Genomic DNA, 25615 nt, shown 5'->3' with positions numbered 1-25615 from the left:
GGTGACGACCTCATGAAGCTGGTTAAGATAACGCCAGTAGTGTGCAAAGCGTCATCAAGGAAAACACCGGATACGCTAAAGAATCTAAAATATCAAACATATTGTTTTTTTGTTCACCACATAATTCTGTATATGTTCCAGATGTTAATTCATAGTTTTGATATGTTCAGTGTTGTACAATGTAGAAAATACAGAAATACAGAAAAGCCTATGAATGAGTAGAGTAGGGGTGTACAAACATTTGACTGGTACTGCATATATTGGATAGATGATACATAGGATTGTTTAATGTTAATGCGTTTCGGATTTTACTACTCTACAAGGCCAAAAGTATGTGGACGCCTGACCGTCACATTCGTATGCAGTTGTTCCCCAAACTGTTACCACAAAGTCAGAAGCACACAGTTCTACAGAACGTTACTCTGTGCTGGAGATTTACAATTTCCCTTCACTGGAATGAAGAGACCGAAACCTGTTCCAGCATCACAATGCTCCTGTACACAAATCGAGCTCCATGAGGACATGGTGTGTTCAGGTTGCAGTGGAAGAACTTGAGCACAGAGCTCTGACTGAACTCAACCCCATTGAACACTTTTGGGATGAACTGGAACCAGAACTGGAGCCTCTTCACCTAACACCAGAGCCTGATCTCAGTAATGCTCTTGTAGCTGAACTGAATGAACACAAATCCCCATAACCACGCCCCAAAATCTAGTAAAAAGCCTTCCCAGACCTCAAAATGGAGCGTATTATAAGAGCAAAAGTGTAAGAAGTTTGGAATGAGATGTTCAACTAGGACATGTGATAATCTGGTGTTGACAAACACCAGATGAGGTACCAAAAAAAAAACCCATAAAGCTAATTTGTTGTTTGCTGATGAGACAGGATCTGTTTTTTGAGAAGATACAGATGTGGCACAGTGGTGGTTTCTACATTTCCAAATGATATTTGATATAGGGAAGTCCAGATCTAGTAGACAACAGATCAACAGAAAACATTGCAGAAGCAAGGAAATACTTAACAAAGACATGGTTGTGTCAGGTTCAATAAAAAGTGGGCCATCACTGCCACTTTATTTCTTCTTCTGAGAAAATCTGATGTGCAGACCAGACTGTTCCAGTGAACGCAGGCTTTTAGACACGATACAAATGTATAAGTCATACACTGACTGCCCTGATTTCAGCTCAGCCATGTTTAGAGTTGCTTTTTGAGCAAAAATTATTGAAAGGCAAGACAACAAATATACAGCAGACTTTTACACATTTATAAGTGGAGTTAGAAATAACCCAGGATAAAGTTATAAAGCTGTTACCACCACAGTGTGTTGATATTTTCTGATAACATGACTGAGTGTATTATTTGTCTTAAACCACAGCAATTTACCAATGATTACATTTTTTTCGTAAATCACGACATGTTATACTTTATATATATATATATATATATCATATCAACTATTATGACACTCTTACTACAGTATTGGCGATGTATTAGAAAGAAACTGTGATTTGCAGTGACACTGTTATTAGAGCTGCTGTCACAGAACATGAACCAACACCCTCTGACCAATCAGAATTGAGAATTCACCAGCACTGTGGTATATAGTACAATACTATATAGACACGAGTGTTTTACTGGGAAATACACCACTCTTATTGTTCATCCGAGCTCCATCCAGGACACGGAGAACCAAAATTGTGACATAAATCTCGATACTTCACTTGTGAGGAAATCGATGAATCGTTTTGATAAATTTGGGGACTTTTTGTTTTGTGAATGTGTCGATATAATAAAAAGAGAATCACATGTTGGCTTGAAGATATGAAGTTTATCTTCTCATGTTGAAAGAGTCACATTTTTCATACAAAATACATCTATGAAATAGTGACATATTTAAATAATATTGGCTGACTTTTTTTCATGGTATATCAGATATATTCCATTCAGCTAGCATGATACTGAATGAGGCAAAGATGAGTAGCTGAATGGGGTATATCTGGTAGACCACGAAAAAAAAAAGCCATTATTATTATTATTATTATTATTATTATTATTATTATTATTATTATTATTCCTTTCGGTGTTCAACACATCTTTCTCTTTCAAAATTCTCTCAAAATCTTCCATATTTAATGAAGCAAACCTGGCAGCCATGTTTGTTTACAAATTGTCACAGTCACTTAGCCTGGCTAACGCGACTTCAAAGGTCTCCGAGCATTTGGTCTGGCCAAGCTATTAAGCCAAACCGTTTCCCAGAGCCCGTGGTTGACCCGCCTCCCTGAAATGCCTCAGTTTGCTACTGGTCAAAGCCAGAAAAGGCTGTGACGAAGCTTAAACCAATCACATCACTCTTTCCTCTGATGTATGTGACGCGACAGAAACTGCTTGAGTAGCAGGAAGAAGAAGGAGGAGCTGAAGAGGAAGAGGACGATAATAACACGAGCAGAAATGGAGAGAAACTACTTTTGTTGAACATGTAAAGTTAACATGCGAGTGGCGGGTGTATATTCGCATTGTAGTGTCTTATTTGAAAGAAGGACAAAGCCGGATTCTGTAAACAATCTATGGCTTCCGGTCGCAGTTCTACTACGTCACTGCCTTGAACACGCCTCTACCCAGGGCCGTTGGAGATGCTCAAAGTTGATTGGTTCCAGATTTTTCGGGAGCTTGGAAATGCTGTAGATAGCCTGCCTGGCCAGACTAACAGTCACTCACTCACGCAGAAGTTTTACGTCTCTGATATGTGTCGTCATGTTGTCTTGACAACCATGCAATATCATAAACCATATTCAATGCTCATTCTCCATTGGATAAAGTGACGTAATACACACATGATTAGCAATATGCTAACAAAAGCCATTGCTTAAGAAAACACATTTGGAGTTTGCCCAACAGCATGTGGCAGACTTCCAAAACACATGGAAGAAGATTCTCTGGTCAAACGAGACTAAAATTGATCTTTTTGGCCATCATGGGAAATGCCATGTGTGGTGCAAACCCAAAACCCTGAGAACACCATTCCTACAGTGAAGCATGGTGGTGGCAGCATCATGCTGTGGGGATATTTTTCATCTGCAGGGACAGAAAAGATGGTCAGAACTGAAGGAAAGATGGATGTCACTAAATACCGGGCAATTCTGGAGGAAAACCTGTTTGAGTCAGCCAGAGTTTTGAGACTGGGACGAAGGTTCACGTTCCAGCAGGACAATGACCCTAAACATACTGCGAAAGCTACACTGGAGTGGTTTAAAGGGAAACATTTAAATGTCTTGGAATGGCCTAATCAAAGCCCAGACCTCAATCCAATTGAGAATCTGTGGCATAACTTGAAGATTGCTGGACACCAACGCAACCCATCTAACTTGAAGGAGTTGGAGCAGTTTTTCCTTGAGGAATGGGCAACAATCCCAGTGGCTAGATGTGCTAAGCTAATAGAGACATACCCCAAGAGACTTGCAGCTGTAATTGCAGCAAAAGATGGCCCTACAAAGTATTGACTTTGGGGGGTGAATACCTATGCACACTCCAGATTTCTGTTTTTTCACCTTAATTATTGTTTGTGTCACAATAAAACAACAAATTGCACTTTTAAAGTTGTAGGCATGTTGTGTAAATTAAAGGGTGCTAACCCTCCAAAAATCCATTTTGATTCCAGCGACAAAATAGGACAAACACCAAAGGGGATGAATACTTTTGCAAGACACTGTACTTTATGGTATTTCTATGTTTGTTTTTCTTCCCCTGACACTAGAAATATATTCTCTGTGCTCTTACATATCCATACAGAACAAAATAATGTATATTGACCTGATAATTATGGCACTATTTTTGATTAATTTTGGGTGTGTCTATCTTGGCGAGCTACACCTCCCAGTACCTTAGGGCTGAAAAGGTTAAATATTTCTTGGAGACCCCAGATGAGACTGGGGATGGACTATATGGAACGTAGTAAATAAGATCAGATTTCTTTGAATTCTTGCAGATTTTGGACGTTTCTATATTAAAAAAAAAAAAAACATGAGCTGAAACCTGAGCATGGTTTTATTTTAAAGCTCAGTGACACAGGATTTCGATCAGATACTGGAGATTTAAAAACATGTTTATTCCATGTCATGTATTTTTTTTCATAATAGTATATAAATCTGAAATGCAATTAAAATTGCTTTTGCACCAAAATTTTCTTTGCTTTGTCCTGATCTCGACTTGAAGCAAAAACAAATGGGTTGTATGATGCTCCCTTCGATCATTGTATGGAGTTGATTATACAGAGACAAAAGAATTTTCTGAAGTCGATTAGAGAAAAATCTGTTCTTTTTCACAGTCGGATATTAGACTTGAGATTTGGCTGAAGACGAAGAAGCAGCTGAGTATCAGTTTTCACTCTTTACATCCTGCACTCCCACACTTCCAACCACATTATACTTACGATATCTCTCCGGGATGGCTGGAGCGTTTAAATAAAACTATCTCGCAGCAGTTTTAGATATAAAGCTCACTGTAATGCATCGCCAGCTGACTTGTATCTGAAACCCTTGAAGAAAATGCTAGTCATCCTGATCAGCCTCAGGTGCCTTTCTTTAGGAAAACGGACATTATGTGTTGATCACTCAGGAAGAAATACAAACCGTAATACAAATAGAGTTCAACTTGAGCTTGTTTTTCTGCTTGGATGTGGTTTTGCACAGTATAAAGTGTTAAAGAAAAGAGGAATGAGGAACTTATTATATATATATATATATATATATATATATATATATATATATATATATATATATATATATATATATACTGTATACATAAATGTATGAACTGTAATTCTTTATCATTTCATATTCAGTTTGAGCTTTCAGATTGCAGGTTTCAAAAGCAGGTTTTGGGGTTTTTTTGGGTTGTTGGGTTTTTTTCGCAAGACATTGCAAGTCCTGACAAAGAACACATGCCTGGAAGATGTGTGCAAACCAAGCCATTATCATCACACTGGTTGTTGTGCAATTTCTAACTCCAGGCTTCATATTTTGTATCTCGAGTATGCGTTTGCGTGGAATCTGTTCTGTTCTGCTTTGAAATCCAGATAACTGACTGCCATTTACATCTAGAGAACTGGAAAACTTTACACAAGCTAATGAGAAACAGATATAAAACAGTACAGATATATATTTATTCTATCCACATTCACTGGATATGAGCAATCGCATGCTCTGATTGGCTACTCTACTACTAGGATATCAGCTCATATACTGTAAGTAGAGAAAAACAAAATGGCGGAGCATGTTGCTGAACCAACCGAGGATGAAATAAAAACTCTACTCGAAAACAAAATCCCCAAAATTGTTATTAAGTATTTAAAAGAAACAGAAATAGCTAAAAAAAAAAAAGGGTTTTTTTGTTTGTTTGTTTTTCCCCTAATATCGCCTGTCCCACACTCCAGCCCAGTCGGTGGCGGTAATGCACCTTTAAGTTGGTTTGCCAAATGCCAAAAAAACCCTAAAGAAGAAAATGAAGGAAACCCCAAAAAATGGAATGAGAACGTACGGTATCTTTTTTATTTTTCAAGAATTATTATTATTATTATTATTACATTTTTCACAAATCGCTCCTGTCATTTCACCGGTTTGTTTACATTCTAAGCGGAAATGATTTTGTTGGACATTTTGTATAAAGTTTTTATTTATCAAATTTGCAAAAAAATACAAATAAAAATGCTCTGTTTTTCAAAATCCAGTGAATGTGGATAAAATAAAACAGTTATTCCACTCAATCTCGTCGTACATGGATTATAGACAACACGGTGCTACGTGCCTCATCAGCTATCAGCTCATGTACGACTCAATTTCATGGAATAACTGTTAAAGGAGAACTGAAGTCATTTTTAAACTTGCTTTATCTCTTAATTAACGTATTATTCAATTACGTTTTCAGTTTTAGTAACCTTATATCGTGACTCGTATTGCAATTAAATATTATACTTATTGGCCTATTCGGTTTTTAGCCGTGTTGAGTTTAGTTCGTTTGGTCCACGGCAGGCGTCGCTTATCCGCGCGATCTTCACGAGACTTGTGCGAGACTTCGAAACGTGAAGCGTCAGCCAGGTGTCAGTGCCGCCATTTTGAAAACTGTTTTCCAAACGAAATATTGCACAAAAACGAGTTTAAATGACGATTACTGTCTACTTTTTTCAAACTTTCCTGATTGCTATCAAAACAAACAAAACTTCCGGCTTGATCACATCAGCATTCAAAAGAGGGCGCGCGCGTCTTTTGACAACGTTTGCGGGTGTTGGTCGCTTTGATTTCCGCTGTACGTTTTACTTCTGTCCTACGATGTCTCGCACAGGTCTCAACCAATCTCGTTTACGGCCATTGCTTTGACATATGGACTGATATATTACAGAGCATATTTCAAACACTCCTAACTTGCTATAGCAGCGACAAAATAGCGATCAAAAATGCATTCCGATATTTAATAAAATGAGAGAATTTTGATAATAAAAAATTTGCCTTCAGTTCTCCTTGAAATATATCTTGCATTGCGTATATTGAGCGATTGCGAACAATAGCCAATTCAGGTATCTCTGCTTCCAAATAGGCCAATCAATCAGTGGTTCACTGCTGCTCAGAATTATTAAACTATAACGTATAACTGCAAGATGATGAAAAATTATTTTGAGGAAAAATAATCCAGTATAAAACACTACATCGAGTTTGGACCCTACTGTTTACGAAAAGTACAGTGTGTTCTTTAACGTGCACTGGGTGTTGCTCTCCAATACACAGGACCTCCATTTTACATCCTATCTGAGGGACAAAAGTTGTTGTTGTTTTTAATAACATGGAAGTAAACTCCATGGAGGAGGGAAATGAACGCAAAGCTGGAAACAGAAACAGTCTGGAAACAGAACCAGGTCTTACTACACTGTTCTCTGGCAGTTTAAAGAGCAAGTCCAGCCAGCTCATAAATCACAAGTGCTTGAGTAAGCCAGGTGATTTACCTACAACACATGAGTCATCCAGTCATGCATATCACCTTCCTGGACTCCAAAGATATGATAACCCGCCAAGGACAACACGAATAACTACACAAATAGAAGTCTGCCTGAAAGGGTTAAACTGTCATTTATAGCAAGAAGGCTTTACGTGAAGTTTTCTGTAAATAGCATTTAACACATTAATGAACATGAATTTCAGCATTAATGCTTCAGGAACATGAATAAAACAACTTTTAAATGGTGAACCTAATAAGCCAAACGAGACCATCAGTGATGGCGTAGCTAACTCCGGCCCCGTCTAGTCCAGAAGGAACGATCTAAAGTGGGCCACCTTATGGGCGCAATAAATGTTGCAAGCTATATACAGAAGCGATATCCACCCTAGGAATACCGACCTATTTGCCAGAAAGAATCCAAAACAGTGAGGAATTGGCGGAGGAGAAGCAATTTTTCTTGAACTGCTCATTAAGGCTTAATTAGTCCATAACTTCATTAATAATTGTAATTAAGCAAATCTGGGTAGAAGTTCTATGCACCCTAGGCACCCCTACCTTCATGCCAGAAAGAATCAAAATCGGTGAAGAATTGAGGGAGAAGAAGAGATTTGTGTGGAAACTGCTCATTAGGGGTTGATTAATTACTCCATATCTTCATTAGTAATTGCAATTATGCAAATTTGGGTAGAAACTATATGCACGCCAGGCAGACCCACCTTCCTGCCAAAAAGAATAAAAATCGGTGAAGAATTGAGAGAGAAGACGTGATTTTCGTGAAATGTGAACGACGCTGGATGGACAACGGATGACAGACAGCACATGATGGGATAAATTCATCACCTGTTGGCTGGATGAGCTAACAACGAAGATGGTGAGAAAATAGCTGAAAGATTTTGGAGATATGACATCGTTGGAGCTGTGTACGGATGTCACTGTTACTGATGGAATGACAGACATCAATATGGCTACCGGTCAGTGTTTTTGTGAAATGTAGATGATGTCGGATGGATGACAGACAATGGACAACACTTAATGGCATAAAATCATCACCTGTTGGACAGATAAGCTAATAATCAGCATGATCCCTGTTCAGGCTAGGACTGAGTAAAATTAATTCCACACAGACCAACAGTGCAAACAATGACATCTTAAAATAAAATATTTCTATTTTATTTTGAGGTGGCACGGTGGTGTAGTGGTTAGCGCTGTCACCTCACAGCAAGAAGGTCCGGGTTCGAGCCCCGTGGCCGGCGAGGGCCTTTCTGTGCGGAGTTTGCATGTTCTCCCCGTGTCCGCGTGGGTTTCCTCCGGGTGCTCCGGTTTCCCCCACAGTCCAAAGACATGCAGGTTAGGTTAACTGGTGACTCTAAATTGACCGTAGGTGTGAATGTGAGTGTGAATGGTTGTCTGTGTCTATGTGTCAGCCTTGTCATGATCTAGTGACTTGTCCAGGGTGTACCCCGCCTTTCGCCCGTCGTCAGCTGGGATAGGCTCCAGCTTGGCCGCGATCCTGTACATGATAAGCGGCTACAGATAATGGATGGATGTTAGAAAGAAATGCACCCGTTGGTGAAGTCGCTTCATCTCACGTTGAAAAAATGAGAAAAATCCAACCTTTAATTAGCTCATCTAGCCGACAGGTAATGAGTTTATGCCATCACGTGTTGTCCATCGTCTGCCCATCGTCGTCCATGTTTCACAAAAATCACTTCTTCTGTCTCAATTCTTCACTGATTTTTATTCTTTTTGGCAGGAAGGTCGGTCTGCCTGGGTGCATATAGATAGCTTCTACCCAAATTTGAATAATTGCAATTAATAATGAAGATATGGAGTAATTAATCAATCCCTAACGAGCAGTTTCCACACAAATCGCTTCTTCTCCCTCAATTCTTCACCGATTTTGATTCTTTCTGGCATGAAGGTAGGGGGACCTAGGGTGCATAGAACTTCTACCCAGATTTGCTTTATTACAATTATTAATGAAGTTATGGACTAATTAAGCCTTAATGAGCAGTTCAGCACAAAGGTCAATTCCTCACCATTTTGGATTCTTTCTGGCAAATAGGTCGGTATTCCTAGAGTAGATATAGCTTCAATATATAGCTTGCAACATTTATTGCGCCCATAAGGCGTCCCACTTTAGATTGTTCCTTCTGGACTAGACAGGGCCGGAGTGAGCTACTCCATCATTGACGGTCTCATTGAAATAAATGTATTCAGAGAAAAACTGAATGTAACTGAAGCATGTTTACCATTAAATTATACAAACCTGATTTCCCAATTGGGTTTGTAAGTTTGTTGGGGTTTTTTTGTTTTGTTTATTTACTTAAATCAGTATTTATAGGCATTTTATTCATATGATGTCACTTTGTAAAATTTTATTTATTTCTTGTTTTTGTTTCTTTGCTCGTTCTTTCATGCTCATGGTCATAATCTCTCTCGGACTCTCTCGACTTCAGTTTGAAGTGATGATGTTTGCTGCAGATGGTGTTACTGGATAAAACATCACACTTTATGGTTTCTTTTCTCTCCTAGATGGAAGACATCGATGCCATGTTCACGGACATGCTGCAGGAGATGGATCTCCTCACGCAGGTAAGACACTTTTTTTTATCCTTTTTTTATTCTTGACTTCATAAAGACCTCAAGTTCGCAGAGCACTGTTGTGTTTTTCGCATTAAACAAGTCGTTATTCCACTTTCAACAGAAAGTGAGCTAATACACACATGGAATTGTGCTTTTCATGCATCTTTATCTTCAAATTATCATCTCCATGTCCTGTTGGACGAGTTCCCATTGCCATCTGCTTCAAGACTTTATCATCAGAATTGAAAGTTGTTAGATGGGGATGTGGTATCTGGAGGAGCGCTTACCCAGAAATCACTGTGATTAGATGGAATTCAGTGATCAAAACGATGTAGAAAACAGAAACACAGGCGTATTTGGGTCAAGAGAAGCAATGATGGAAAAAAATGACCCAAGAGAATTTTAAAAAATACAAATAAATTGATAATATTTCAAAAATAGTTGTTAACCTATTGAGTTATTGAGACGTTTCCAATAAAAATTATTGACAATCAACATTCATTTGATTCAATTTGCGTAGTTAAATCAACATTTTAACTGTTCTTGTTGAGGACACGTCACCTGTATTTAAAATGTCTTTTACCTTTATTTCACATTCATATTTATAAATCTCATGTCAGTGGTGTTCGAAAAAATAGTGTCCATTGACGGGCCAGTTTTCCTGAAATGTACTCACACAGTTCAGAGAGAGTTGGCTAGCATGGTATAAGTAAACACACTTCCAGAAAAGGCTTGTTCATTGCAAAGTGGCCACTTTATTAGGAATACCCATAGACCCACCTGCTGTTTGATGCAGTTTTCTAATCAGCCAATCATTTGACAGCAGCACAATGCATCGAATCATACAGATACAAATCAAGAGCTTCACTTAAAGGTATCTTATCTTTTTACCCATACCCAGTGAAAACTGGTGATATTATATCATCTGACAGAACATTGCTTTATGGTGTTCCTCAGGGCTCTGTGCTAGGCCCCCTTCTCTTCTCTTCTCTTTTCACTCTTTTGGAAGAAGCAATCACTGCTCACAGTCTTAGATGCATGATGTACGCAGATGATACTCAGCTATACATTTCCATCGACACCAAGCATGATCATCCTACAACACCTTCAACAATTGAGTTGTGCATGAAGGATCTCATCATCTGGTGTACTGCAAATGGTCTCATGTATAACCCTTAAAAAAAAAAACACACACAGGTTCTTCATCTTATGTCCAGGTACAAGAAACATGACAAGATCAGTCTCAACATGGATGGCATATCCATTGACTAAACTGGTTGTTTGTGATCTTGGAGTCACTGTAGATCCTTATTTCCAAACGATTGAACACATCAAGAACACATGTAAATCGGGTTACCATTGATTGCACTGAGAAATTTAGGCAGGATTAGGAAGTACCTTGATCAGGATGACTGTGAAAGGCCTGTACATGCTTTCATCACATCAAAACTCGATTTGTGCAACAGCCTACTGTACTATTTGGACTAGCATAGTCTGAAATTCGACAAACTCCAGGGTGTGCAAAAATCTGCCATAAGATTGGTGGTTAGAGCTAAAAAGAACGATCACCTGGATTTTCTCATCTCATCATCTCTAGCCGCTTTATCCTGTTCTACAGGGTCGCAGGCAAGCTGGAGCCTATCCCAGCTGACTACGGGCGAAAGGCGGGGTACACCCTGGACAAGTCGCCAGGTCATCACAGGGCTGACACATAGACACAGACAACCATTCACACTCACATTCACATTCACACCTACGGTCAATTTAGAGTCACCAGTTAACCTAACCTGCATGTCTTTGGACTGTGGGGGAAACCGGAGCACCCGGAGGAAACCCACGCGGACACGGGGAGAACATGCAAACTCCGCACAGAAAGGCCCTCGCCGGCCACGGGGCTCAAACCCGGACCTTCTTGCTGTGAGGCGACAGCGCTAACCACTACACCACCGTGCTGCCACACCTGGATTTTCTCCCATCTTAAAACATTTACACTGGTTACCCATCCAAGTGAGAACTGATTTCAAGGTCCTTCTCCTAACATATAAACGTCTCAACGATCAAGCAGCAGAATACTTTAAAGAACTCTTGACAAGCAGCATGCCTCAACGTAACTTAAGATCATAGAACCAAAGTCTGCTCACAGTCCCTTATCAAAAAGAAGTATACTTCAAGTTCATTTTATGAAGTATACTTAAGTAAAGTTAAAGTATATTTCCTTAAGTATACTTTTGTGTATCAAGTATACTGATATCAATGTACTTACAGTATACTTGTAAGTAAACTAATCTAATACTTCTTGGGACTAAATCGGCCCACTTTTAGTTTATAAAAAGTATACTTTAAGTCTAAGAGAAGTAAACTCTGAGTATACAACTAGTATTTTTTATTTTGTACTGCAAGTAAACCACAAGTAAACTTATGTACTAATAGTTTACTAGTTCTGTACTTGTAGTCCACTCTTTAGCATACTTCATAGTGTATTGGAAATATACTATGAGTTTACTTGTTTTATACTTCTAGTCCACTTTTTAGTTTACTAAAGTATACTTTGTAGTATACTGGGAATATGCTATTGGTTTACTCGTTACACACGTCTAGTCCACTTTTTAGTTTATAAAAGTATACTTTATAGCATATTGGAAAGATACTATTATTTCCTGGTTACATACATCTAGTCCACTTTTTAGTGTTGAAGTATACTGCAGTCACCCTTCTAGGTATACTATTAGTTTTCTAGCCCTAACCCTTACCTCATGCACACTATCAGTAGACAACTTCAGTGTTTTGTACCTTAAGTTACAATGAAGTAATAAAGGTAAGAATTCACAAAAGAACAACAGATACTCAGGATTAAGAACATATTCATGTTCTTTAAAAATCACAATTTAAAGCAACATCGTATTAAATGCCAATGTATAAAAACATGGCAATGACGACTGAAATTGACATCCAAACTATAAAGAAAAATAAATTAATTAATTAATTAATAAGGGCGGCATGGTGGTGTAGTGGTTAGCGCTGTCGCCTCACAGCAAGAAGGTCCGGGTTCGAGCCCCGTGGCCGGCGAGGGCCTTTCTGTGTGGAGTTTGCATGTTCTCCCCGTGTCCGCGTGGGTTTCCTCCGGGTGCTCCGGTTTCCCCCACAGTCCAAAGACATGCAGGTTAGGTTAACTGGTGACTCTAAATTGACCGTAGGTGTGAATGTGAGTGTGAATGGTTGTCTGTGTCTATGTGTCAGCCCTGCAATGACCTGGCGATTTGTCCAGAGTGTACCCCGCCTTTCGCCCGTAGTCAGCTGGGATAGGCTCCAGCTCACCTGCGACCCTGTAGAACAGGATAAAGCGACTAGAGATAATGAGATGAGATTAATTAATAAATAAATAATTATCCCACTCAGGAGAAATTTAAAAAAAAACCTTATATGGAACCACAGACGTACCTAAGAGTCAACAATGCTGAAGCACAACTATAGGGCAAGTACACTTAAACATCTCATCTCATTATCTGTAGCCGCTTTATCCTGTTCTACAGGGTCACAGGCAAGCTGGAGCCTATCCCAGCTGACTACGGGCGAAAGGCGGGGTACACCCTGGACAAGTCGCCAGGTCATCACAGGGCTGACACATAGACACAGACAACCATTCACACTCACATTCACACCTACGCTCAATTTAGAGTCACCAGTTAACCTAACCTGCATGTCTTTGGACTGTGGGGGAAACCGGAGCACCCGGAGGAAACCCACACGGACACGGGGAGAACATGCAAACTCCACACAGAAAGGCCCTCGCCGGCCACGTGGCTCAAACCCGGACCTTCTTGCTGTGAGGCGACAGCGTTAACCACTACACCACCGTGCCACCACACTTAAACATCTCATCTAATTATCTCTAGCCGCTTTATCCTTCTACAGGGTCGCAGGCAAGCTGGAGCCTATCCCAGCTGACTACGGGTGAAAGGCGGGGTACACCCTGGACAAGTCGCCAGGTCATCACAGGGCTGACACATAGACACAGACAACCATTCACACTCACATTCACACCTACGGTCAATTTAGAGTCACCAGTTAACCTAACCTGCATGTCTTTGGACTGTGGGGGAAACCAGAGCACCCAGAGGAAACCCACGCGGACACGGGGAGAACATGCAACCTCCGCACAGAAAGGCCCTCACCGGCCACGGGGCTCGAACCCGGACCTTCTTGCTGTGAGGCGACAGCGCTAACCACTACACCACCGTGCCGCCACACTTAAACATAAGGCACAAATATTTTAATACTTTATTACACTTTTGTTAAGTATATCTTGATCAAAAGTTTAAGTATAAGCTTAATATACTTAGACTTTTCTCTATATTTTTCTGTATAAGCCAAGTAAACTTATGTATAACTTCATTAAGTATATCTCTGATAAGTAAATAAAAACTAAACTGAAAGCATACACTCTTATTTTTAGTTTAAAAGAAGTATACTAGAAGCACACTTGAAGAAACTTCTTTTTTATAAGGGGTACCATCATCAAACTCAAAGAGCTATGGAGACAGAGCATTTATGGTTTGTGCCCCAAGACTTTGGAATTCAGTTCCAATTAACATCTGCACTGCGAAGAGTTTAAACAACTTTAAATCTCTGCTCAAAACATTTTTGTTTGTAAAATAGTGCCGATTTGAGTTTCTTTTATTTCTAAGTTTGTAAGAGTGCTGAGACATAGTGTGGCGCTCCTAAAGCTATATTAGTAGTAGTAGTATGTTCACTTCAAACAGAATGGAAAAATTGCAATCTCAAAGTATGACTTTCTTTCACTGTGGTATGGGTGCTGGTTTGAGTCAGGTGGACTGGTTTGAGTATTTCAGAAACTGCTGATCTCCTGGGGTTTTCACACACAATAGTCCCTAGAGTTTACACAGAATGGTGCGAAAAACAAAAACCATCAAGTGAGTGAGCAACAGTTCTGTGGGTAGAAAAACAAATGCCTTGTTTATAAGAGAGGGTCAGAGGAAAATGGAAAGATTGGTTCGAGCTTTTTTTGCCAGGAAGGATATAGTAGCTCATATAATCACTCTTTACAACCATGATGAGCAGAAAAGCATCTCAGCATGCAACAGCAGAACAGAACACATTGGGTTCTACTCCTGCAGCCAAGAACAGGGATCTTAGAATGAAGAACAAGTTCCTAATAAAGTGGCCAGGGAGTGTATTTATACTTAAAAGGGCTTTCCCAGGCTCACTCACACAGTTGTGATTTTTTACACACACACACACACACACACACACACACACACACACAGTGGTGCTTGAAAGTTTGTGAACCCTTTAGAATTTTCTATATTTCTGCATAAATATGACCTAAAACATCATCAGATTTTCACACAAGTCCTAAAAGTAGATAAAGAGAACTCAGTTAAACAAATGAGACAAAAATATTATACTTGGTCATTTATTTATTGAGGAAAATGATCCAATATTACATATGTGAGTGGCAAAAGTATGTGAACCTTTGCTTTCAGTATCTGGTGTGACCCCCTTGTGCAGCAATAACTGCAACTAAACATTTCCGGTAACTGTTGATCAGTCCTGCACACCGGCTTGGAGGAATTTTAGCCCATTCCTCCGTACAGAACAGCTTCAACTCTGGGATGTTGGTGGGTTTCCTCACATGAACTGCTCGCTTCAGGTCCTTCCACAACATTTCCATTGGATTAAGGTCAGGACTTTGACTTGGCCATTCCAAAACATTAACTTTATTCTTCTTTAACCATTCTTTGGTAGAACGACTTATGTGCTTAGGGTTGTTGTCTTGCTGCATGACCCACCTTCTCTTGAGATTCAGTTCATGGACAGAAGTCCTGAACTGAATTCAGAATTCATTGTTCCATCAATGATGGCAAGCCGTCCTGGCCCAGATGCAGCAAAACAGGCCCAAACCATGATACTACCACCACCATGTTTCACAGATGGGATAAGGTTCTTGTGCTGGAATGCAGTGTTTCCCTTTCTCCAAACATAACGCTCCTCATTTAAATAAAATATTCTATTTTGGTCTCATCCGTCCAAAATTTTTTTTCCAATAGCCTTCTGGCTTGTCCACATGATCTTTAGCAAACTGCAGATGAGCAGCAATGTTCTTTTTGGAGAGCAGTAGCTTTCTCCTTGCAACCCTGCCATGCACACCATTGTTGTTCAGTGTTCTCCTGATGGTGGACTCATGAACATTAACATTAGCCAATGTGAGAGAGGCCTTCAGTTGCTTACAAGTTACCCTGGGGTCCTTTGTGACCTCGCTGACTATTACATGCCTTGCTCTTGGAGTGATCTTTGTTGGTCGACCACTCCTGGGGAGGGTGACAATGGTCTTGAATTTCCTCCATTTGTACACAATCTGTCTGACTGTGGATTGGTGGAGTCCAAACTCTTTAGAGATGGTTTTGTAACCTTTTCCAGCCTGATGAGCATCAACAACGCTTTTTCTGAGGTGCTCAGAAATCTCCTTTGTTCGTGCCATGATACACTTCCACAAACGTGTTGTGAAGATCAGATTTTGATAGATCCCTGTTCTTTAAATAAAACAGGGTGCCCACTCACACCTGATTGTCATCCCATTGATTGAAAACACCTGACTCTAATTTCACCTTCAAATTAACTGCTAATCCTAGAGGTTCACATACTTTTGCCACTCACAGATATGTAATATTGGATCATTTTCCTCAATAAATAAATGACCAAGTATAATATTTTTGTCTCATTTGTTTAACTGGGTTCTCTTTATCTACTTTTAGGACTTGTGTGAAAATCTGATGATGTTTTAGGTCATATTTATGCAGAAATATAGAAAATTCTAAAGGGTTCACAAACTTTCAAGCACCATTGTATGTGTATATATATATATATATATATATATATATATATACACACACACACACACACACACACACACACACTCAGTCCCTGAGTTCTCTGTGGTCCGTTGCGTAACAGTTTGCTGAGGATTTTGTACAAATGTCCAACCCAGAGATTGAAACATTAGTGAATTGGACAGATTTGTGAACTGATCTACAGGTTACAGAGTTCATGAGGCACCATACAGAGTGAAGAATGAGCAGAAGATCCAGAGAATGTGAGATTAAACACCGGAAGCCACAGGGATGCTGGCGTCCCTGGTTGGCATTTTTTAGATTGTTTTTAAAACTCAACATAGGGATTCGGTACAAAGCATCCGATATGGGGACCTTAGTAGAAGAGAACGAGTCCTAAGTGGTTTTATTTCCACAGCATTAAAACCAATGAAGGCGTAAATCCAAACGCAGATGTGTTTCTGACCGGATTGCTATGTCATACGCTGAACTAATCATGTCATTGTCAGAACTCTGCTATATCCTAATTTTATAATTTGTATTGCTTTGTTTTTAAACTGAAATGGACGAGCGGAGTCTGCCCTATTTCACATTAATGTGTTTGTTCTTAATTAATACTGTACGTGATGGTTTCTATAGCAATGGCTCGAAGGACTTGTGTGATGTTCCACATCATCCAATATAATAATTAACAGAATTTTTTAGCAAAGAATTGTTGAAAAGGTGAAGTTTTCCTTAAGGAGATGATATTCCTCCTTTATGGAAGGAGTCTCCAGTGTCGGCGCTTTGTAACCATCACAGATAAAGCAGCAACATTCGGTTTTCCAACATGGGAAAGTCTTTAGGATGGACGGCTTTGGGGTTTCTCAATAACATGACAAGCTGTGGTTTTAGGAATAAAAAAGGACAGTGGTGTATGTAGGTGCTATAATGCAAGTGATGTCGACGTTCCTCATCATTACTTCAATTCAATTCAATTTAATTCAGTGCAGGTTCATTATCATTATACCAGTGGTGAACTGTTACTATTAGAGCTGGGACTTCAGACACCAAAACAGCAACAGGGTAAAGGATTTTGCAAGGGATTAGCGTCAAGCTGCCAGGTTGCTCCGTTGTGTGTAGCTGTTGATGTTGATTTTAAAAGTAATTCAGTAAATTATACAGGGAAATGAATACTTAAGTCTGAGTTAAAAATACTATCGCGAGCGTGCAGTGTGGAAGAAGAGTCTGGAGACAGAAATCTTAGTTTCTCGGTCATTAGCCTGTGCTATTTGCTCTCGATAGATAGCACTGGCTTGACCGCTTTATTAGCATTAGCTAACACTACTGATGAACGCTACACCGGCTGGAAGGTGATTTCACTGCTGCGCTGACTGTGCCGACTCCCGGTTAAGTTCACGTTGGCCTTCGAGAAGGTCGAGGGTGATACATTTTTGGTCCCTCCGTCTCATTATAACTCAAAATCTGATTGATTAATTTTTCTGTCGCTTCCTACATAAACACACTGTCATGGCCTTCTGTCCCGGCAATGAAGTCCTAACCAATGAGTGAGCAGCTCTAAACTCTTCTCAGCCTAGACACAACAAACAAAACAATCTCATTGGATAACTCGATTTTAAAGTTTTCAGGACAGTAACCCTTTCATTTCTGAAGCACATTTGATAGAAAATGAGGCCGAATTAGAATTAAAAGAGAATAATTATCATGAAATTATGAAAGAATGAAAGAAATTAAATATAATATTTGAGATGCTGATATGTTTGGGCTTCTCTGAAGGTCTAGAAGGCCCTGACGGTTCCCTTCTGTATTATACCAGTGAAAGGGTTATAGTCTGTAACGAAACACTATCAGGCAACTTCTCTGGTGCAACACAATAGGCATTAGAGACAAAAGACAAATAATCGGCGCGCAAACAATAGGTGCGAATACAAGATATGTGCAGTGAACTGTAGCTTAATGATTGTAGCTTACCGAATGCACCTCATCTCATCTCATCTCATTATCTGTAGCCGCTTTATCCTTCTACAGGGTCGCAGGCAAGCTGGAGCCTATCCCAGCTGACTACAGGCGAAAGGCGGGGTACACCCTGGACAAGTCGCCAGGTCATCACAGGGCTGACACATAGATACAGACAACCATTCACACTCACATTCACACCTACAGTCAATTTAGAGTCACTAGTTAACCTAACCTGCATGTCTTTGGACTGTGGGGGAAACCGGAGCACCCGGAGGAAACCCACGCGGACACGGGGAGAACATGCAAACTCCACACAGAAAGGCCCTCGCCAGCCCTGGGGCTCGAACCCAGGACCTTCTTGCTGTGAGGCGACAGCGCTAACCGCTACACCACCGCCAAATGCACCTATAAATGGATAAAAAGTATGATTGCAGATTGCTGTGGTATAAGTAAAAGGAATAAAATATGTCATGTCATTATGTGAATCTATTGTTATGGGAAAATAATCAACAGACTCCACTTCATCACATCACTTCAACATTGATTATTTCCCCATGATAGCATGTCCCTAACTGTTTTATTCCTTAATAAACATTTAAAGTGTGGTGAAAGTCTGTTCTGTACAGTGTATCGCTACTCTCTTCATTTTCACGATGAATAGACGAGCACACTATGAAATAAGAAAAGAAAATATGCAGTGAACGTGAAAAGAATTACCTCAAAACTAAACCGAGATCCTTATTGCTGGGCGGCACAGTGGTGTAGTGGTTAGCGCTGTTACCTCACAGCAAGAAGGTCCGGGTTCGATCCCCGTGGCCGGCGAGGGCCTTTCTGTGTGGAGTTTGCATGTTCTCCCCGTGTCCGCGTGGGTTTCCTCCGGGTGCTCCGGTTTCCCCCACAGTCCAAAGACATGCAGGTTAGGTTAACTGGTGACTCTAAATTGACCGTAGGTGTGAATGTGAGTGTGAATGGTTGTCTGTGTCTATGTGTCAGCCCTGTGATGCCCTTTCGCCCGTAGTCAGCTGGGATAGGCTCCAGCTTGCCTGCAGAACAGGATAAAGCCGCTAGAGATAATGAGATGAGATGAGATTCTCATTGCTTCTCTGGAGATCTTAATGAAAAGAAATTGGGGGGTGATTTAAAATTACAACGCATTTAATGTTAACATTTTGTTTGAGAAATAAATGCGTACATGGTCATTGTCTTCATTATGAAATGCATTTGTCTTAGAAACAAAGCCTTTATCTACATGTCTTTAAGACAGTGATAATATTTGTTTATTTATGTCTCATGTTTAAAATGCTGTATGTTGTAGTGTATTTCATCATGAACAGAGGTGAACAAAGTACCCAACTTCATTACTTAAGTCGAAGTACAGATCCCACTGGTCAAATGTTACTCTGAGACAAGTGAAAGTTGTCCAGTCAAATTTGTACTTCAGTTAAAGTACTGAAGTACTTGCTTTTAAAAACACTTAAGTATTAAAAGTACATTTTCTGTCAATGTGTCATTGTATTACTGCCGCAACGCTTCAAAACCTAACGCCGTTACCAAAGACAGAAATGTGAATTCACAAAATGAACGCATGCTGTGCTGTCATGGTGGTTTAACGTTAAGCTAGCTAGTCAGTGAAGCTCCACCTGACATGCTAGCAAACTCTTTTCAAACTCGAAATCATATTGGGTAGCTAACGCTACTGGAAAAGAAAGATTTCTACATTCTGTTTATTTGGCAAGATTATGATAAAACATATTTCTGAAAAGACTTCAGATAAGTTAACGTTATTCATGTTAGCGTAACTCCATTTTTACATGCTAACTAACAGTGTCCAAGTTAACTAGCTATGTGTTAACGTTCGCCGTGGACAAGGCTACGGCAACTTGGCGGGCAAATCCATAGAAAGTCATTTGACTAACCAGACTGCATAGCTATGTTTGCAATGTTATCGCTCGCTCTAAAAGCACAGACAACTTTGTTGCAAGTTTTCTCTTGGAATAAAATGTTTATATACCTCAATATGCTTCCACAGGTTGGATGGCGAGTTTTTGTAGGCTGTGATGTGGTTCGTTTTCGGCAAACAAAGCGAATATTTAATCCTTTCAGAAAACTGAAACATGGGTTCATGGGCAATGGGTGCGTTCATTCCACAGAAGAACCGCCTCCTTCCATTCTGCCGTCAACTGATTGTGTTAAATAATGCTGTTGAGAAATCACTGATCTTGATTTTATCCAGTCTATGGACGTGACGTGACCCTAGTGATTACTGATCGGCTGTCTCAGTGTCACCTGTGAAAAAAACAATCATGTTTTAGAAAAGAAAAGAAAAAAACATCCACTTTCAAAGCTGCTTCATAGTAATGAGGAGCTTGATAGAAATGTAGTGGAGTGAAAAGTACGATATTTGCCTTTCAAATGTAGTGAAGTTAAAGTCATAAGTTAACAAAAAAAATACTCAAGTAAAGTACAGATACTCAAAAAGTGTACTTAAGTACAGTACTCAAGTAAACGTACTTCGTTACTGTCCGCCTCTGATCATGTAATATAATTATATATAATTTTATGACATGATTCATTGGAAATCATACTCTAGCCACGCCCACTCACCTGGTTTATGCTCTACTACCATCAAATAGCAGCATTACAAGCTTTTTAGGGACGTGCAGGACACTTTTATCTAAGCATATTTATTGTTTTGTTTTGTCTAAAGAATGCACTGAAAGCACTATTAGTACACTTGAAAATAGAATTTAAATGAACACCAATTACAAAAATCATCAAATCATGACCATTTATCAGAAAAAAAAATCACAAATCACGTCCAGTTTAGACAAAGTCATTCTGGAGCCGGTAGGAGTCAAATGTTAATGGTGGGATACTGGTGCTACAGTGGTATGCAAAAGTTTGGACACCCCTGGTCAAAATTGCTGTTACTGTGAACAGTTAAGCAAGTTGAAGATGAAATGATCTCCAAAAGGCATAAAGTTAAAGACGACTCATTCCCTTTATATTTTAAGCAAAAACAATTTTTTATTTTCATCTTTTACATTTTCAAAATGGGCGGCACAGTGGTGTAGTGGTTAGCGCTGTCGCCTCACAGCAAGAAGGTCCTGGGTTCGAGCCCTGGGGCCGGCGAGGGCCTTTCTGTGTGGAGTTTGCATGTTCTCCCCGTGTCCGCGTGGGTTTCCTCCGGGTGCTCCGGTTTCCCCCACAGTCCAAAGACATGCAGGTTAGGTTAACTGGTGACTCTAAATTGACCGTAGGTGTGAATGTGAGTGTGAATGGTTGTCTATGTGTCAGCCCTGTGATGACCTGGCGACTTGTCCAGGGTGTACCCCGCCTTTCGCCCGTAGTCAGCTGGGATAGGCTCCAGCTTGCCTGCAACCCTGTAGAAGGATAAAGCGGCTAGAGATAATGAGATGAGATGAGACATTTTCAAAATGACAAAAAATTAAAAGGCCCGAAGCAAAAGTTTGGGCACCCTGCATGGTCAGTACATAGTAACACCCCCTTTGGCAAGTATCACAGCTTGTAAACACTTTTTGTAGCCAGCTAATAATCTTTCAGTTCTTACCTGGGGGATTTTTACACATTCGTCCTTGCAAAAGGCTTCCAGTTCGACAAGTTTCTTGGGCTGTCTTGCATGCGCTGCTCTTTTGGGATCTATCCACAGATTTTCAGTGATGTTTAGGTCAGGGGACTGTGAGGGCCCGGGCAAAACCTTCAGCTTGTGCCTCTTGAGGTATTCCATTGTAGATTTTGAGGTGTGTTTTGGATCATCGTCTTATTGTCGGACCCATCCTCTTTTTAACTTCAACTTTTTTACAGATGGTGTGATGTTTGCTTCCAGAATTTGCTGGTACAGTATTTATTCGAATCCATGCTTCCCTTGACCAGTGAAATGTGCCCTGTGCCACTGGCTGCAACACAACCCCAAAGCATGATCGATCCACACCCATGCTTCAGAGTTGGAGAGGTGTTCTTTTCCTCGAATTTGGCCCCCTTTTTTCTCCAAACATACCTTTGCACATTGTGGCCAAAAAGTTCTATTTTGATTTCATCAGTCCACAGGACTTGTTTCCAAAATGCATCAGGCTTATTTAGATGTTCATTTGCAAACTTCAGAAACTGAATTTTGTGGCTAGGACACAGGAAAGGTTTTCTTCTGATGACTCTCCCATGAAGGTCATATTTGTTCAGTGTCGCTGCATAGTAGAACAGTGCACCACCACTCCAGGGTCTGCTAAATCTTTCTGAAGGTCTTTTGCAGTCAAACAGGGGTTTTTATTTGCCTTTCTAGCAATCCAACGAGCAGTTCTTTCAGAAAGTTTTCTGCATCTTCCAGACCTCACCTTGATCTCCACTGTTTCTGTGAACTGCCATTTCTTAATAACATTACAATCTGAGGAAACAGCTACCTGAAAACACTTTGCTACGTTCTTGTAGCCTTCTCCTGCTTTGTGAGCACCAATTATTTTATTATTCAGAATACGAGGGAGTTGCTTAGAGGAGCCCATGGCTGTTGATTTTAGGGACAAGTTTGAGGAGTCAGAGAATTTATACAGCTTTGAAATCTGCATCATCTGACTTTTCCTAACGAAGACTTTGAACAAGCCACAGCTCAATAAGCTAATTAAGGTCTGGAACCTTGGTAAAAGTTACCTGAGAACTCAAATGTATTGGGGTGCCCAAACTTTTGCCTGGTGTTCCTTTTCTTTTTTCACTCTCCAATTGTACAAAACAAAAATAATACACACATCTTGCAAAAAACGCTGAAAAGAAATGTGTCATCTTTACCTTTATGCCTTTTGGTGATCAGTTCATCTTCTGCTCACTTAACTATTCACAGTAACAGACATTTTCAGGGGCGGCACGGTGGTGTAGTGGTTAGCGCTGTTGCCTCACAGCAAGAAGGTCTGGGTTCGTGGCCGGCGAGGGCCTTTCTGTGCAGAGTTTGCATGTTCTCCGCGTGGGTTTCCTCCGGGTGCTCCGGTTTCCCCCACAGTCCAAAGACATGCAGGTTAGGTTAACTGGTGGCTCTAAATTGACCGTAGGTGTGAATGTGAGTGTGAATGGTTGTCTGTGTCTATGTGTCAGCCCTGTGATGACCTGGCGACTTGTCCAGGGTGTACCCCGCCTTTCGCCCGTAGTCAGCTGGGATAGGCTCCTGCGACCCTGTAGAACAGGATAAAGCGGCTAGAGATAATGATATGAGAGATGTTTCTGCTAACGTGTTCCTTATTTTGTGTTTTTCCTTAGAGTCTAGCAGCTGAAGCTCCGGAGCCTCCACCCGCCTCCGAGTTCAGCCAGGAAATCAACTTCTCCATTGGCTTCACAGATCCCAACGGTAATAAAAAACACGTGGCTCTACAGTAAAGCAACTGTGTTCTTTCCCTTACACATACTGTATTTATGTGACTGTGGGAGTCTCTGTTCCTCAGGTTTATCACTCTGCTTGGAAAAGACGGCGTTAATTAGCTGTAAAACTGCAGTATATTATAAGAGAATGCAGGCGAAATGAAGCATGGGGAATGTGGGGCTACTGAGCAGACGGCAGCTAAAATCAGATTAGCAGCAAGCCAGAAAGAAAGCAAGAAAGAAAGAAAGAAAGAAAGAAAGAAAGAAAGAAAGAAAGAAAGAAAGAAAGAAAGAAAGAAAGAGCATGCAAGAAAGAAAGAAAGAAAGAAAGAAAGAAAGAAAGAAAGAAAGAAAGAAAGAAAGAAAGAGCAAGAAACAAAGAAAAAGCAAGAAAGAAAGAAAGAAAGAAAGAAAGAAAGAAAAAGAAAGAAAGAAAGAACATGCAAGCAAGAAAGAGCAAGAAAAAAGAAAGTGCATGCAAGCAAGAAAGAAAGCGAGAGAGAGAGCAAGAAAGAAAGAGCAAGAAAGAAAGAAAGAAAGAAAGAAAGAAAAAGCATGCAAGAAAGAAAGAAAGAACATGCAAGAAAGAAAGCGAGAGAGAGCAAGAAAGAGAGAGCAAGAAAGAAAGAGCAAGTAAGAAAGAAAGAGCAAGAAAAAAGAAAGAGCATGCAAGCAAGAGAGCAAGAAAGAAAGAAAGCATGCAAGCAAGAGAGAGAGCAAGAAAGGAAGAAAGAAAAAGCATGCAAGAAAGAAAGAAAGAGCATGCAAGCAAGAAAGAAATTGAGAGAGCAAGCAAGAAAGAGCAAGAAAGAAAGAAAGAAAGAAAGAAAGAAAGAAAGAAAGAGCATGCAAGCAAGAAAGAAAGAAAGAAAGAAAGAAAGAAAGAGCATGCAAGCAAGAAAGAAATTGAGAGAGCAACCAAGAAAGAGCAAGAAAGAGAAAGAAAGAAAGAAAGAAAGAAAGAAAGAAAGAAAGAAAGAAAGAAAGAGCATGCAAGCAAGAAAGAAATTGAGAGAGCAAGCAAGAAAGAGAAAGAAAGAAAGAAAGAAAGAAAGAAAGAAAGAAAGAAAGAAAGAAAGAAAGAAAGAAAGAAAGAAAGAAAGAAAGAACATGCAAGCAAGAAAGAAAGAGCAAGAAAAAATAAAGAGAGAGAGAGAGAAAGCACGTGCAAGCAAGCCATGACCTACAGGTTAGAGAAGCAGCTTTGTGACTAGAAGGTTGCTGGTTTGATTCCCTTAACCAGCAGGAATGGCTGAAGTGCCCTTGAGCAAGGACCCTAACCCCCTCCTGCTGCTCTGGGTGTGTTGTAGGTCGCTGTGGATAAGAGTGTCTCCTAAATGCCTGTAATAATAATGTAAAGAAAAGAAAGACTAGTTTCACAGAGGTTTTAATGTGTTTTCTGTTCACTTTAAAGAGCTGTGTGTGGCGTTGATTCCCTTTCTTTTTTTTTTTTTGCATCACCAGACCCTCGAGACAGTCATAATCACAGTCATAATCATAGTCATAATCACTGGCAGGTCGATAGAAAAGTATTGACTTGCTCTAAAGTACTTACTTGCCCATAGAAGATAGAAATGTATACTTTGGTCATTTTAAAGCTTGGGTACTGAACAGACCAAACGACTGAGTACTTATTAGGGATGTAATGCTGTATCTTTCGTGCAATGATAAATCACTCTACAAATTTAGGATGATTTGAATCAATGAAATAAAAAATGAATTGTGATTATTATCAGGCTGCATAGTCTCTTAGGCGCAATAACAGACAATAACGAGAATGCACGCAACTTCACTGTAGGCAGAAGTAACACAGCTCTAATGCTGTAAAAACACAAAAAACACAGATCTAAAATGGGAACAAGGTGTTGTGCGATTGACTGTACAAA

General features: G+C 40.0%; 1 protein-coding gene across 1 annotated transcript in view; it reads left to right on the top strand.

The window, feature by feature from the left end:
* Positions 1-25615, top strand: part of apbb1ip (amyloid beta (A4) precursor protein-binding, family B, member 1 interacting protein) — a 122032-nt gene that overhangs the window by 23067 nt on the left and 73350 nt on the right. The window contains exons 2-3 of the mRNA XM_060922552.1: positions 9517-9576; positions 23631-23718. Coding sequence (XP_060778535.1) covers positions 9517-9576; positions 23631-23718 — 148 coding nt within the window. The remainder of the gene's footprint in view (positions 1-9516; positions 9577-23630; positions 23719-25615) is intronic.

The sequence above is a fragment of the Neoarius graeffei genome, chromosome 5, assembly GCF_027579695.1.
Source record: "Neoarius graeffei isolate fNeoGra1 chromosome 5, fNeoGra1.pri, whole genome shotgun sequence".
In the NCBI taxonomy this organism is placed as follows: domain Eukaryota; kingdom Metazoa; phylum Chordata; class Actinopteri; order Siluriformes; family Ariidae; genus Neoarius; species Neoarius graeffei.
This window is presented reverse-complemented; position numbering and strand designations above follow the sequence as displayed.